Source organism: Vidua macroura, chromosome 6 (assembly GCF_024509145.1).
Source record: "Vidua macroura isolate BioBank_ID:100142 chromosome 6, ASM2450914v1, whole genome shotgun sequence".
Lineage (NCBI taxonomy): Eukaryota > Metazoa > Chordata > Aves > Passeriformes > Viduidae > Vidua > Vidua macroura.
This window is the reverse complement of record NC_071576.1, coordinates 21276661-21293642: the sequence shown is the minus strand read 5'-3', so window position 1 is coordinate 21293642 and position 16982 is coordinate 21276661. Positions and strand designations below refer to the sequence as shown.

Below are 16982 nucleotides of genomic sequence, written 5' to 3'. Positions count from 1 at the left end.
AAAGGTTGGAAAAGGTTGGGACTTAAACCTCTGAAGTGCATGGGAAATCAACTTAAACAGAAAGGTTTAGGCAAATTCTTGCCAAAGAGTGGCTAAGGCAGATTTTGTTTTCTGCCTGTTAGTGTTTGAGCAATGTAAGCTCTATTGCTCTGCTTAAGATCTGGTATAGATAATTCTTAAGCAGTAAGACAGTACTGAGCTAAACAGAAAATATACGTAAATTAGTCTTGTTTCAAAAAAGCTTCCTTAGATGCGAGATCAGTCTTCCTTGGGCTCCACACAGAGGAGATGGGAACCCCATGCCTGGGTGCATTAAAATGGCACTGTAGCAAAAGTAAACAAACTGAGGGAAAGGTTTGTTATTGTTCAGTATTTACATTATAGAATTCTAAAACTGAAAGAGATTAGTAGGTTATTTGCACTGATCTGTGTTACCAAAATATTTTCTCCAGCTTAGGCACAAGGTAGTAGCTAGGAAGAAGGAATATTCTTTTGTGCCATCTATTGACTTGTATTAATTCAGTTCCCTCTTTCACTTTCTCAAAGTCAGGGATAGTGGCCCTTAACGGGGGAGTGGAATATAATACAATATTAAATAAACTAATGCCAAGACACTAATATTCACCGAGTAACTTAAACTGTTTTGTAGGAATTTCTTATATAAAGTATTTCTGCAACGGTGTGATCTTTTTTTCCAGCTCCTTTTGTGCTGGGAACCAGTTAATCAGGTGTCTCTTTTGTCTGGTGTTTAGTGCTGACTCCAGTCCTGACCTCTCCTTTCTGAAGAGCTCTCTCTCTTCCTGATTGCAGCAGCCCACCTACTTTGGGAAGAAAGTGTAATCTGGTGCTGAATTGGGTGCTGAGGTCCTCATCTGTCTCCCATTTCTGCTTCTCATTTCAGTGCTGTGTTTGCTTTTGTTTCTGCTTTCATGTATTTTCCTTAAAGTTCTCTCACTGTGGCAGCAGCTCTGGAAATGCTGAAAGCTTCCCTATCCTCCCCAGGAGCTGCTGGACTTACACTCCATGAGCACAGCTTCCAGATCAAAGCAAGGGATGAAGGTGAAGTTTTGTCAGCAGCCTCGGTGAACCCTGGTAGTGCCACTGGGCTCTTTGCATGTATTAATACTCTTCCCCAAGAAACCTGTAAAGGTGCTGGGCCCAGGGGAGAGTTTTGTTAGTAAGTTACTCTGGAGGCCAGATAAAACCAGATGAACAACTGAGAGGGAACTGTCCCATTCCAAGCCTCCCTTTATTGGTCTCACTGTTGTGCTGTGCACTAAAGCTGTGGCTGGTACATCTGGGTGGCATCTGGATGAACAGATGAGCTGGATCTTTTGGCATTGTGGTAACTGGGGCTCAATCCCAAGCAGAAGATAGGTAGTGTTTTTTTTTTTTTTTAAATATTTTTGCCCCTGTTCCTTTTATTAGTGTTGCAAGCTTAGAGATGAAGGTCACAGATGAGAGAGTTTTAGATACACAGGAGAGAAAGATATAAAAGAGCTTATGGTTCTTTTACTCACACCAGGTTGGGGGTTATAAAATGACAGTATTTTTCTCTTGATGCTTCTTTCAGGTAGGGAATTAACTACATTCCCTGCCCTCTACAGCAAATATTCAAGCAAATAGTTAGCTCATCACATCCCTGTTTTCACACAACATAAGGCCCAGTGCAGATAAATGTTTGGGGAAATCCTACCCATGGAGGGTTTGAACTTTGTTCCATGCTGTAAAATTTGAAGAGAGATGAGCAGAGAGATCCTGGAGAGATGTCAGGGTTGACAAGTTTTTGCACAGGGCAAAAAGAGGGGCATTAAAAAAGAAGTTTGGAATCCCATAGTATTTTGGGCTAGATGTATGAAAACAGTGTCATCCTGTAATGGGAGTTCTTCAGCAGACCCGGAGTGTCTTTGGTCCCTCACAGGAGGAGAGCCTAGCTGGAGGGATGCCTCTTTCTTTGGCTGACACTGCAGGTAGAGGGAGATGCCAGTGCCCCTGAGACCTTTGTGCTAAGGCTGAGGGAGGGACACATGCTGGGATGCAGCACCCTCAGCTTTGAGTCCAGCTACAAACAGTGACACCATCCTGCTGCAGTGGCACCACTTTAAGTTTGTAGGTTTAGTCTGTACAATACTAAATCCACTAAATGCTTCCTCTGTGGCTGTAATCTCATTGTTACTTGAGCTGTGCTCACTTTTGAGCATGTGCTTTCCCATATATAATGGTAAATATTTTCAATTTTTTTTTTTTTTTTTGCTGGGTAAATGACAAAAACACAGAAGATCCTGCTGTGGTCTGCACAATTTGCTTAGCAGTTGCTTTGCTTACACTGGAAACCTCAGCAGTGAGACACCTGGCATATGGAGACTGAACTTCCTTCTTGTACCTTCCAGGGATATTCTAGTGAAGCAGGCTCAAGGCATATTGGCTAGGGAAGGTAGGTTGTGGGGAAAATCTGCATATCTGTGAGTGAGGAATACCTGTTCAGTATTCTCAAAGAAGACTTTACACATTAGTGTTCTCATTAAAATGCATTTTAACACTGAAGTAAAAAGCTGAGTGAAACGAAGAGTTTCTGTTCAAAAGGAGTTTCCTCCAGCTGACATTTTTTTCATTGCTGCTGGTAAGATGAATTTTTTAAAAATTTAAATCCATGAAATCTTCAAAATTGGGTTCATGTGTAACATTCTGATATTTTATGAATCAAATTATTTCATATTGATTGAGCTGACCCCAAATAATCTGGAGCCAGTTTAACACAAGCTGTATTTTCCAGTGCAGTTCATGTGCCCTCTAGGACCCTTGTGTCCATTCTCACAGAAGGACCAGAGTATTTGGTTGAGCTGCATTGTGGCAAAACCAGTCATGTGTCTCTGCTGATATCAGGTGGGACACTGACACTGTGTCATGTCAAAATGTTTTCTTAGGGAGTGGAGACCAGAGGTAAAAATGGGGACCACTATTGAAAGTAAATGCAATGCCTGAAAAATGCTGGTTTATGTTAAGGTTAAGTTCATGCAAAAGCTTTTCTGTAAAGTTTGATGAAACTAAACTTGCCATTTTGGTTTGTTACAGATTGAAGTGAAGCATTTCATTGCTAATTCTCTGCAAGGGAAATGGAATTCTCTGTTAAAAAGTCATCCTGATGGAAACATTCACCCAGCCATACTAAACAGATTTATTTCTTGAGATAGGTCTTTTGTACTTGCACAACCTTAGGTAGATTTAAAATACAATGAAATCACTAAATGGAGTGTTATTTGCTAAGTCATTGTCTGATAGACTTTTCAGTGTAACAAGGCTCAAGCCTTAAATGATCAATGGGGCCATCCTAAAATAATTCCTCTCAGCCTTTCATATGAAATTCTTAAGACACTTGACAGTAATCATTTCCTCACTTAATCATACTGAACCAAGCTTGACAGATTTAGCTTGTGCTTGCTAGACAAATCTGAGATTTCAGGATGCATTTGGGAGGAGCAAAATATTTTGTAATTGGTGAAAGTCTGTATAAGCTCACTGCAGGACTGAATGTAATTGAACTCAACTCCTGCTGGAAAAGAAGCTGCTGTGATAATATTTCTTTTTATTTTAAGAGTTTTTTTAAAATTTTATTTTTTATTTAACTCTAAAGACTTCATTTGCTAGGGAGGTGATTTGTAAATTGAGGCTCTTCAAATTTGTGAGGTGTCAGTATTGTGTTATTGTAAGGTTTATTCTTCCTTCCTGTGCTTGAGCACTATAGGAAAGTCTTTAGATACATAGCAATTTGCTTTTTCACATGTTCCTCTACTCTCCCCTCACCCCCCAATGCAGAATCATAGAAAATACAACTAGAGTGGACTGTTAGAGGTTATCTAATCCTTTACACTTCCACTGTCCCAAAACAAAAACAATGACATCTTTGTGGGTTTTGACAGCAATTCTTTTGGCCTGAAATTTAAGGTCTCCAGTGATTGTTGCTCTTCAGACAACCTCTTCCAGTGCTTCACTGTTCTTAAATTAAAAAAATCCTTTCTCTAACACTTTCTTGCTTTATTTTTTTCCCAATTATTTCTTGTCCTTTTCAGCATGGGTACAAAGAAGAGATTGTTCCTTTCTGCTTTGTAGTAGCCTTTTTCTGTTTGAACACTTTATAGTGTCTCCTTTCAAACTTCTATTTTCTAGACCCCTGATTATTTTCATTGTTCTAGTCAAGACTCTTTGCAATTGTTCCACTATTTTCTTGAAGTACAATTCTCCAAAGTGACCATGATCTCCAGCGGAGTACAGCACTATCTCTTTCTGTGTCTCCCTACATTCCAGCATGCATCTTTCAACCCACCCAATGAATGATTTTCTATGTGTAGCTAAGTGTTGGTTTCTTCTGTTTTGTTTTACCTCAGCACTAGGCTCAGTGTAGAACAGAGAATTTCCTCATTATTGTATATGGATGCATATTTTTAAAGTACAGACCTATCTTCTCTATGTCCTTATATACAGAAATACATCTAAGGTACAAATTAATTTCTGGACTAGCATGAGGTATATCTGTGTCTCTGGCACAAGTGAGGAACATCTTGGCTTCCCGTGTCCTGCAGCTTTTTTCTTCTCTGTTGCTATGCCAAATGGAGGTTGAATAGAACATAAAATAGAGGAAAGTTCAGTTTGTGCACCTGAATCTACAGTGAAATGCCTTAAACGCTTTGCTGTGACTTAAAGGTGAGCTATGTTACTGTCAAATACCAGACAGTTAGTTTTCTACCTTTGAATTAAAAAGAATCAACTAGATTTTTAGAAACAGAGTGAGAAATCTGAATCTAATTTCTCAGAGTGTTTTTTAGCTTTAGCAGTAAAGACAAAATATCTCCTTGCATTCACTTACATATTTTGGCTAATAAGCACTTCTGTAAAACCAGTTCCACAATCTCAAGTTGGCTGTTGTGACATGAGGAGTATACTTCAGAAAATATTGAGTTTAGATGTTTTCCTAGAATTTCTTAGAAAAATCTGTGGGAAAGAGATATTTTAAAAAATACAGAAATGATAACTTATTTCCTGTGATCCCTTTCTTCACTTATTGCAGAACTTGAAGTTTGTGTAGCAAGGAAAGAAGAGGATTTGATGCTTCCATTGCAAAAGAGCATTCATCCTCAAATCATAGTTCAGGCTAAAACCAATTCTACTTAATCTTAGTGCTGCCTTTTCTGTAGCTGAGGAAACTGCTTTGGTCTTGGAGGCTACAGAATCCTTCAGCAGCATTTCTCTTTCGACCATAAAAAAGGTTTTTCTCTCATCTAGACAGTGTCATGACTTTTTTTTTTTTTTTTTTACAAATAAATATGTATAATTTCTAATGTTCCCATATCACATTTATCTCAAGATGTAGTTGTGGGGTCTGCAGTAACATCCTGATGGCTGCATGCCTGTGCCTGGCTGTACACAGACTCCACAGCTAGTGCATGTCACTGATGGCCTTGTGGCCATTGTGATGTCCTTTTTGGGATCAAAGGATAGTTGTCATCCTAGTGAAGTCATTGGTCTTCTGTCTTCTCTATCTGTTAAAGAAACATTTTTATGAAATCAGTTAAGAAATTCCACTCTGCCTTTTTCATTCCTTTTTTCCTGGCACCTTGAAAGCCTTTCTCTTTATATCCTGCTTTAGGGAATGCTTCTCTCTATCTTCCTAGAAGTCTTTTGAGACTACATTAATCTCTTTTCTCTTCTGGAATTTTCCACAAAACTTGAAGTTATTCAGAAACCATAATTGATTTTTAAGGTTGAAAAAAATTTTGTAGGGAAGCTTGAAATACTTCTGTCTTATTGTTTAGGCATTCTGTTCACTATACTCCTATTTTTAGCTGGGAGTGAAGGAAATCTTTCTGTCTGACCATCCAGGAGTCAGCCACTCTGGCAGTCACAGTTGCAGCACCTAAGCTAGGTAGAGACCCCTTTGCAGCTACATGTACCACTCTCACATGGTCAGACAAGGTTTCTTTACCCACTCAACTCTGGGTTTCCTAAAGCAGAATCTCAAATCTCCGGATCCTTAAAATAGTTTAATCTTGGTTCAATAGCTAAAATAACAACTTGAGTTCGGTGCTTCTGAGGAGGGACCTTGAACAGAGGAATCCCTGGGCTTTTGTACCCCCACAGTCAGAGTGCCCCAAAATCTGGAGTCATTGCCTCCTGTGGTTTCCCTGAGTGTCTGGTCATCTGGCTGGCCCACAGGTCACCATACTCTATGTTATCCAAAGTGTTGGCAGGTCATGGCCTCTTGATCTGGGCTCCTCCCACCCAGAGCTCAACCTGCTGCTGCAGCTGTGAGCTGAGCTGCACTGAATGGATTTCTCAACACTGGGTGAACACATATTCTTTGTTAAACATAATTCAGGTGAAATCTAGACTTGCATTGTTCTAGTCAACATTGCACAAGTCATATCGAGTCTTGATTGTTTAGTTTCAGTTACTTTTCATCAATGTTCAATGCATTGTTTTACACAATAGGTAAATTAACTGTTTCAGTGTGGGGAGAATTGTGGTAGTGTTTATTACCTGAATACAGTTGTCATGCCAGTGGAACATCAAATATGTTTATACTAGGTATCCACAGTCCACACAGTGCTATTTAAATAACTATAGGAGCTTTAGTTACCCATGACTGAAGACTTGAATTGCTTGTTACACAGTCTGCGCCAGACAAAGTAAAGTACTGCTAACCCAGTGTGTTTGTTTCTACTTGCTTGTCAGGGAGGGCTAGAAAAACACACATCTAATAAACCAATGGATAAACTGTTGTTGGTGTGGTTTTTTTTTTTTTTGTTGTTGTTTTTTTTTCTTTTTTTTTTCTTTTTTTTTTTCTATTTTTTTTCTTTTTTCTGTAGGAACTTGCTTGATTATATGTAGATGCCTTTAAAGAAGTTTTAGGCACTAGCCTGGGACAGAAAAAAGCAATATCCAGGGTGCAATAGGTGATCAATTTGGCTGGCCTTCAGAGGTACTCTTCCTAGCTAGCTAAACATATGCAGCCTTCAGGTTATTGCTCTTTTTTTTGATGGTTCATGATGGTAGTCATCTAATTTGCCAGGCTATTGGCAGCCATTCCCCTTTGGAGCATGCCTGTGTCCAGCCTGTACTGAAAATCATGTTTCCCGCTAAATGACACCCACTTGGAGAGGAATTTTTATATTGGCTACTGGCCAAACTTAGCACATAATTTTCCCTCCTTTTTTGTTGCTCCCTCGCTATATGCAACTTCACTTGATTGCAGAGAGATGCTTTTCATCATTGTGAAAAGCCATCTGATTAGAGCTGTCATTAACCCATGAGTGAAACTTATAAGAAGTTTAGCTGGAGAAATTCCTTGAATGCTTCAGAATTGCAGAGTTGCCATTTTAAAGAAACCTCAAAACTAGATTGTGACTTTGTTTTAGCTCTTCTTAAAACAAGCTCTTCTTTCTCAGCAGTTTTATAGGAAACATGATTTAATGCGTATTTTTTTTTTTTCCCTCAGAGTGTTTTAGATGTCATGAAATTCTACTGCTGATTATCAGGACTGTGTGTATCTGGATTATCCCCTTCCTGACCGTCCATTTATACTAGTCTAATTCATGAAACAAAGGCATTGAATGGTCAATATTCCTTTGTTAAAGTGTATTTAGAAACAGTCCCCATGGAAAAGGAAAAAAACATTTTTTTTCATTAGTCTTGTTTCCTTTTTGCAATATAAAGTGATTTTAAGATTGGAGGAATGAAGGTAACTTTTCAAAAGCTCTGTGCATAGCTTTTGCAATAATTTTCTTCCCCTTTCTCTTTTCCACCTTCATTCCCAAAATAAAGATGGCTATGTCTGTATCAGGAATCATGTCCTTGACTCCATTAGACCTTCTCTGATATACATATCAGACCTGGGATGAGTTCAAGCTTGTGTCTGTTTTAACAGGCAAGACTGGCATTGTTCAGAAGACACATGACGTAAATGTAGAAGTCTATGGGCACTGCTTTCATTGCTCTGCTTACTTCTCAGTTGCTTTTGAAGCCATATGTGGCCCTAGAAGACTGTCCTAGAGAGGAGCAACATTCTGAGACAGTCATGGCCTCATTTGAATTTAGAGGACTCGGTTTCAGTAGGTATTTTGGCATATACTGAGGAGCCTTCAAGGTAGTTCAGAGGTTGCTCATAAAATGAGACTATGAGGTAGGAAGAGGTAGGCAGATGTAGATTCTACTGCTGGCAGAAACCTTGCTCAGTGAAACATGAAAATGTATCTTTTCTGACTTGCAGCAGGTGACTCTAAGAAACTATTTCTTGAAGCTTATATATTTGAGTTATAGATTCAGTTTTTTTGTCCAAGACTTTTTTCTTGCCTTCCTTTTTAGTGGTATGTTTTAAGGTAGGATCCCAAACATGTAAAAATATAAAAAAAGCTTGACTGAAAGTGCTGATGACAAGTCAGACCAGAACTGACAATAGCATCTTCTTCTTTACCAGGCAGTTTTAGCAGTTGGGAAGATGTGCATCATCTGTCCTGCAAACTGCACTGAAGCCTCTGTTGATTTCATTAAAACACAAAGATTCATGGGTTATGAGGCCAGAAAGAGCCATTATGATAATCTAGGCTGATCTGCTGTATAATTAATTCCTGTCTCACTATGTCTTTTAGAGAAAGCAGGATACTATTTTAATTTAAAATTTGCCAGTAGCAGAGAACACACTATAACCTGTAGTAAATTATTTTACTAGCAAATTACCCTAATGTAAAAATAAGTCATAATATTTTAAAATGTGAATTTCTCTAACTTCCATCTCTAGCCCCCAGATCTCATTGTCCCTTTGTCACATGCATTGAAGACCCCTCTCTTGCCAAATTCCATTTTCTGCACAGGTACTTGTGGATTGCAATTGAATCACATTTTAACCTCTGCCTATTAAACAGAATGAATTTGAATGTTCTCCACTATGGGACATGCATACCAGTAATTTAATTATATTCCCTCCTCAATCTTGAACCTTTGCTTTAACAATTGAACTGTCATTATCAGAAGTTGCCTTAACATTTCTCTGTTCTTGCTAAGGATTCACATTGGTTTTACACCCAGCCATTATTTCTATCCTTTTCTATTATTGTTATGAGAATTCTGGTGTACTTGATTATACATTGTGATGTTGATGTCCAAATGTGTCTGTCAATAATACTTCAAGTCACCTATGGAAACACTTGCACTTCTTCCATAAACATAGGTGCCTTTTTAGATTTCTCAAGTTAGGTGTTTTGTTTTGGGCTTTTTAAAAAGAAAATAATTTAGAACGACATTTGAACAACAGAGATTCAGACTGGGGCAAATATGTTTATTTGTAAAGATTGAATTCAGAACTCTCTTGTGTCTGTTCAACAGCCATTCTCGTCTCCCCAGGTCTTCCTTTGTGTTTGCTTTCTTAGTCTCTTCATTCTTGGCCTCAGATTCTTCATTGTTAGTCACTTTCTTGATTACAACTAACTTTATGTAATTTTTTTTGGTTCCTTTGAAGGCATTCTGTCTCAAGGATTCTCCAGCTGTGGTACTTGTATGATTAATGAAACACAAAACGGTCAGCATCACACCTCAAATAAACTCAGAGGCAAACCCTCTGCATTTTCCTGGAAAAGATGGGACCTGTTACTCAAGTGTCAAATACATCAAAGAGGGAGATGTAACCTGTATGTGGCTCGGGTGGGTGTGGGAGCTGCTTATGTGCATATGATATTCCCCTTACCAGCAACCCGCAGAGATAGCTGAAAACAGATCAGAGTCATGACTAGATACAACCCAGCACCACCCATCAATCATGTAGGGTACTGTGCTGCCTGTCTGCTTCTCTCATGTATGGGAAGACTGGGTCAAGATGCAGTTTAGAGGAGTGTTGGTTTGACCAATTGTTAGTGGTATCCTATAAGGGCAGCTCTCCTTAGAATCATTAAAGCCACAGCTCATTCAGGCCTGGCATTCTCTTGCCCACCAAAGCAACTTCATGCTGTGGTGAAACCAAAAGTGCAATGGTACACCAAAATCATAAGCCCTTGTGGGCCTGAAGAATGGTCAATCCATGCAGCTAGTGTGGTGTCTTCAATAGTGGAGGGTGCAGGTGCTATTTAGAGCACATGACCATGTCTGCTGTCAGTGGTGCATTCCCTTACATTCCCACAGCACCCGCTGCTGTTGGTTTACAATTGCTAGAAGACGAACTCCTTCCTTTTTCCTTCAGTATCAGTTTGTGGACTTGCTGTCCATTGTTATTTCTGGTTCTTTTTGTGTCGTCTGTTGCACCTTACTTCCATGACCTCCCCTGGCAGCAAGTTCCAGAAGTTCACTACCCTCTGTGTAAATAAAATCCATTTTATGCTGATTTCATACAAGTTTCAGTAAGTACCTCTAACTCTGTTATTGCTGGGTTTGGCAAAGAGCTGTTCTACATTAACCTTCTCCATCTTCTGTAAACTTCAATCATATTTTTCTCAGTCATCTCTAAATATGAGCTTGGCCTTTTCAGCCTATTCTCATAAAGCATCCTATTCCATCCTTTTAGTTGCTCTATTTATTTCCTCTTTCTCCTTGAGAAGCAGAGACAGGACTTCATGCAGTGCTCAGAACTACAGTCTGACTGAGGTGCACCTCATTGTCTGGGAAGAGAGAGAAGGCTCTAATGCACCCCCTTGCTGTGTCAGTGGAAGGAGGTGTATGGTCTCTCTAATGAGAGCATTTGATGTGATTAATCTGTAGAATAAAACTACTACAGTCCCATAAATTGAAAATGAATTTTATCCCTGTTGCAGATATTAATAGCCTTGATGTTTCTGATGCCTGTGTGAGGGCAGAGCACGTTATTGGAGCAAAACTAGTTACTGTGGGTCAATACTGTCCTCTGCTGGGAAGAGCTAGAGCATTGTGCCATTTCTCCAAATGGGATTTAACAGCTGGCTTCTCCTTTCACTCTACGTTTTGCCTTTGCAACAGGAAAATCTGACTACACTGGGGAAATTCTCCTTTAATTCTTAGAGAATGCTGGAAATTTTTTGATAGCTATGAATGTATTGCATCATGATTTAATTTATTTTTTCATCTTGAAGTTACCTAATATATAAGCTTATCCCTCATTCTTTCTCTCATTTGCCTTTTAATATTTACCGCATACTAATTTTTCTGACTTTCCTGTCCTAATAGTAGAAGTAACAATGCATATCTCCTTTCCCTTCTATTTTCGTAGCAAATTGCTGACAATTCATCCTGATAAGATTTTGAAACAAGAAATCAAACGTGTGTATATATATATATGCTATATGTGACAGACAGAAAGTATTTTAGAATAATAACTCCTTAGAAGAAATTAGAGTCTTCAGTAGTATCATTGAACAAGAATTCAATAAAAATTGTGCTACTTGCAGAAGTGGTTTTACTTGCTGTACATACCAGCTCTGCATTTAGCAAGCGTGGAAGGGAATTGAGAGGAAGTACAGTTTACAAGTATTTCAATTTTGTGCCTTCTCCAGTTCCTGCCTCTGTGAGAACGGCATGGGGCAGAGAAGAGCCTGCTTTCCAGGAATTCATTCTGTACGTGAGAGAAAGAGAAGAGTAGGAGGTCTGGACTCCTGAGTAAGCCAGACATGCTCAGGAGTGCTTGCCTGTTTGAGACTCTTCTCTTGGCTAATTTTAATCCATGTAGCAAGAATAGACCCCAGAGTTCTGGTCCTTAACCCAGAGAAAGTGTGTTGCATCCTGCCACAAAAGTGAGAGTCCAGGCACTGAAAATGAAAAGGTTTTTATGTGTTAGCACAAAAATCGTTGGTTTCTTGGAGTAAGGGTATGCTATAGAGCTATTTCAATGGCAAGTTTATGTCAGTAGTGATCTAAGATTTCTTGCTCATAGAAATTTTAAGTCTTTGTTATTTTTTTCTTCAGGACCCACAGGGCAATCACTAAGAGTTCACAGCAACTTGCTGAAAGTTTTTTGTGTCTCTCTCCTGGTAGTTAAGTAGGCTATAGGAATAATAGAGAAATGACAGTGGTACCAAGTTCCCTGCTGTGGCTAGTAGAGATGGACATGGAGGTTACACTTTGTTATGTATTTTGTATGGGATTTATGCAAATATAACAGCATGATACCAGACACACACTGGATTTTATGTACAGAAGCTTTTACAGCAGAGTGGGCCTGTGGTAGAGTTAATTGTTCTCACTGCCCTTCAGTTAAATATTCTCTTTTGACTGCTTATCTGATCTATAGTCATTGCAAAGTACCCATTGCTGTCATTTCTATTCACTCTTCTGGTTCAACTCACTCCCTCTGTCATGATGTCAGACTCTTGCACCCTCTCCTTTCCTCTCCCCACTGCCTTTTGGGAAAAGTTTATCTCCCATGGCTGAAAGTAATTGGGGTATTTGTATTGTATGCAGGATTGATGTATGATACTTTTCCTTGTGTCTGGCAGGTTGTTTATAAGAATAATGACATTCGTCTGGAGCTGTCTCGCTTGGCACGGATTGGTGATACTAAGATGAAGATCTATGGGGAAGTGAAATTCATATGTGAAAATGTGGCTACACTGGATCCCATCAACTTTGAGACACCTGAGGCCTATATTAGTCTGCCTAAATGGAATACCAAGAGGATGGGCTCCATCTCATTTGATTTCCGAACCACTGAACCCAATGGACTGATCCTTTTCACCCACGGCAAGCCTCAGGAGAGAAAAGATACCAGAAGCCAGAAAAACACAAAGGTAGACTTTTTTGCAGTTGAGCTTCTAGATGGAAACCTCTACTTGCTGCTGGACATGGGCTCTGGGACCATTAAAGTCAAGGCCACCCAGAAGAAAGCCAATGATGGAGAGTGGTACCATGTGGATATTCAACGAGATGGAAGATCGGGTAGAGCTATAACTTTTTCTTAAATAGATTTGTATTTCAGATTCAGACCTAGGGCTATGTATTAATTCTCAGAACATTTAAAACCTGTTAGATATGAGTCACCTCCTTAACAAAGCTTAGTGTTATTCCAGTGGTGTTTATCCAGCAAGGCAAAGATGTGAATGGTTTTCATTAAATGTTTTCATTAAATGTGTAGTGTGAACTTTGAACAGCACATCACAGAGGTAATCTATTAATGTGTTATTCACAATCCTCAGATATTCTGGCCATATATTCGCAATTGCATGCATAGTTATGATGATGATTGATGGTAAGGTTTAAGGTCCTTCAGTACCATTGTTCTCAGTTTGAGAATTTTTTCCTGATCTACCTTGGGTTTCTGCATTTGGGATCTTGTTGTGAGAAAAATAAGAATAATGGGCATAACCAGTAAAAAATTATGGCAACAGATCAACATTTTTATCCCATTCTGTTTCCTTTAGTATCCTGTAGTTTTGAGTTAGGTTTCATTACTCTCTTGAATGACAGATTCTAGTCTTAAAATCTGAGCCAACTTTCAATGGATGTTTCTTTCTTTGCAGCTTCTGATTTTCAAATATGTGTTTTACTTTATTTCTAAAAATACACCTACCATGCAATTGCCAAGAGATATTTTTATTGTTTCCAGTGCTGAATATCAAGCTAACATAGTCATGATCGACTCTGAAATTGTGGAGGAAAAAAAAAAGCTCAGTTACTGTAGCTTCATCTAGAGAATAACAATTGTACTTCAATTTTTTCTGAACCATTGGTATCTCAAAGCCTTCACTTCAAAAGGAATTTTGCTTACATTTGCCAGTGGATTTGAGATTTGTCTGGTGATCTCCAGATGATAGTTTTAGGTCCCTAATTTTATGTTTCCAGTAGCTGAATACCATCAGTATAGGGAATGCAGTGCTTCCCTTGAGTTTTTAGAAGAGCTGACTTTGAGATACCATGCAGTGCCTAGCTGTTTGAACAGGTCTTTGCCTGAAGCTATTTTTTCCTTTGATGATGTGAGTAGTTTCTTTGTATTTGGCATGACGCTCTGCTTGGACTTAATATGTGTGTTATATATATTAATATATATATATATATATATTAGTATATGTGGTTATATATTGCTATCTCCTAAAGACATCGATAGGAACATTTTACAAAGGAAGCCACAAATAAATAAATGGAGCTTTGATTTCTTTAGAATTGCTAAAATTTAATTAACTTCCAGGGGTAAACTCAATTAGCGGTGTTTCATACTGACTTCAGCTTTGCTTGTTCACTTGGGGACTGTCTCATCCCTGAAGAAGCAGCTGCAGAGGGAGAAGCGACAGGAATGACATAGGCTCTATGCAAAGAATATTTGCAAAACCCTACCAAGAGGGACATGTGTTAATTTGGACATATTCACAGGAGGGTGTGGCAGACACATTGCTACTTGATGGATGACACTGTAGGACTGACTTGTTTGTCACTTGGCAGGGAGGTCTATGATGTTCTGAACACTGATTAGAGGTAACAGATTTTGAAACATTTTTCTCAGCAAGAAAGAACGTGTTCATATGATGTCTTGTCTTTTTTTTTTTTCTTTTTATTTAGTTGTGTTCATTGCTCACAACTTTGGATAAGTGTGAGAAAGGAGTTCAAGACTTCAAGGAGTTCTTCTTGTTCAGTCTGTGGTTTTTGTTCCACATGTGGACTGGAGCATGGTTACACCTTGAAGATATTCCCCCCCCCCCCCCCAGTATAGATGACTATAATTCAGAAACAGAAACAATTAATTTACATAATGATTGCTGTAAACACCCTTTTGAGTTTAATGAGCTAGTGACCTGCAAGTTCTGATTCTCATTACTAAAGCAGCAAGGCCTATGTTAGGTGTCATCTCTCTTTGTTTTTTCCCCATTTCTCTAACAGTCCAAAACTTCAGGTTCTGCTGATCTAAAATATCTCAAAAATCCAAATATTCACTATTGCAGTGCACTAAGGCAGGGAAGTTTGGCCGTCAGGCTCAGATAATCATCTCTAGTTCCCTTAGGCTTTGTGTATGCTTTGGTCTGTGTTGGCTGCCAGAGCAACAAAACTGTTTTTGTCTTTCTACTCTGACAGAAGCTGGCAGTGTGGACATGGACACCTAACGTCCTGTGTCCTTTCTGTCCTTTGGGAAAGCTCCCACCAGGTTCACAAAACCTGTCACAGTTTGTAGCTGGGGAACACTGATCATTTTACACAGGACAATATTTTCAGCTAGTCATCAGCTACAAAACATACATGACTTCCCACCTGATCAGACACTAAAAAATCTTACTAGATGGTTTGGTTTATAGTTGTATCAGTGCACTGTTTGGTGCACCTGTTCTGCCCTCAGGGGGTGTTTTGGTCTGTCCTTCAGTCCAGCACTGAGGAGGAGATGCCACTGCAGAGGAGATGCTTAGATGCTTCTGATTTCACAAGATGGACTTGGATCTACTCTAAGCAGAGTGGAAAACATGGTATTCTGAAGGGGAAAAAAAACCTATGTCAGCTTATGTGAGTGCGCCTTTCTAGGATCAATACAGAATTTCTCCATCTCAGCAGCTTGGTCTTAAAAGTGCTGTTCATCCAAACTATTGCCATCTCCTTGCAGGAGATATTGCAGGGTACAAAACACTCAGAATGTTTAGGTTGCTGCCTAGCCTATTTCTTGTTCATCATCTCACCATCTTTCTCCAGCTTTTACACTTCATATTATCCAATATTTCTTGTCTTTTAGGGGGTTTCTTTACCTTTGTGGCATTTGCACATTTGTTCTCCCCACAGTAGCAGCTGTCTAGAGCTCAGCCCTCCAGTATTTTGGTTCTAAGCTTTAGAGTAATATGTACTCTACAGGCTGCTTTTGAGAAATAGCAGTGGAGATACTGGAAGGGGACTTGTGTTCCCATGGCTCTGTGACATGCTGCCTGTGTGACAGTATGTGTATTGTCATATTTTCTCTTTCCTTATTTTATAAAAGAGAAAATACCTATGGTGCTCTAGCTTGTTGTTACAAAATGATTCATCAAATAACTGTGGTTCTCTTTGAGCTTTTAATTTGTAATGCCTCTGTTCCTTCTGACACTCTGCTGCCTCCAATATTATTCCTCAGTTATTATGGAAAATCACACACATGGAATACCTTTTGTCTGTATCATGCAGTTCTCTAAGAAGATACCTCTTACAACTGAAGAAAAGGTGTGTGTACATGACTGTACTTTCTCACAGAGACAACAGATAGAGTTAACTCTATTAACTCTTCTTCCTTATTGTAGGGGTGTCTGATAAAAATCCAATGATGTGGATTTAATCTTAAAGCTTGGATAATGTCTCTGAAGACAGACTGTCTTAATGACAAGGCAATTTGATGTGATGATTTATAGCTAGGGAGAGTGAATTGCTGATTTTTAGATGAGTGTCTAGTGGGCAGATAACCCTATCACAGAAACTGCTGAATGCTTTTCAGAAGAGTGCACTGTTCTGGAGTGTGAGAGATGTGCATTATGTTCCCAGTTTTTCTTTGGACACACTGTCTGACCTTAAACAAGTCACTTTGCTTTTCTGCACCTGTTTTACATATTCTGATTGTATTTCTGAATTATATGTTCTGATTATTTTATGTGCTGGGACAATTTCTTGAAACACACGTGAATGACCTCAGTGCACTATACCTGCATTTGATTTGGAGCATATGGAAGTTAGCACAGTTTTAATAATAACTGTTGTTCAGATATAAGTTTGTCTCTCTCTTTCTCGATTTTCCTGTATAAAATGGAGACCAGAAAACTTTCTTTGTAAAGCCATACAATATTTTACTTTGGGACAAACTTCTGGAGATTTCTATTTCAGTCTAGACTTTCTTCAGGTTGTATGCAGTTGAGCTTTGAATGCCTTCAGTCTTGTAAACCTCTCTCAGGTTTCTGTTTCTGTGTTTGACCACTTTTGTGGCAAAAAAATGTCCTTTTCTATGGAGCTGGAGATTCCCTTATGTTGTGGCTTAAGAATGGTACTCTCCCATTCAGTGGTCCCATTGAGACTCTGCAAATCACATTGCTCACTTGCTTCCCCTGGCCATG

At 39.0% G+C, this 16982-nt stretch overlaps 1 protein-coding gene across 10 annotated transcripts in view; it reads left to right on the top strand.

Annotated features, from left to right (window-relative positions):
* Positions 1–16982, top strand: part of NRXN3 (neurexin 3) — a 708775-nt gene that overhangs the window by 28270 nt on the left and 663523 nt on the right. For all 10 annotated transcript variants that reach the window (XR_008437480.1, XR_008437481.1, XM_053979714.1 and 7 more), the window contains exon 3: positions 12441–12879. Coding sequence is in view for 8 of the 10 variants with exons in the window: in XM_053979714.1 (XP_053835689.1) it covers positions 12441–12879 (439 nt within the window). In the remaining 2 variants the exon portion in view is untranslated. The remainder of the gene's footprint in view (positions 1–12440; positions 12880–16982) is intronic.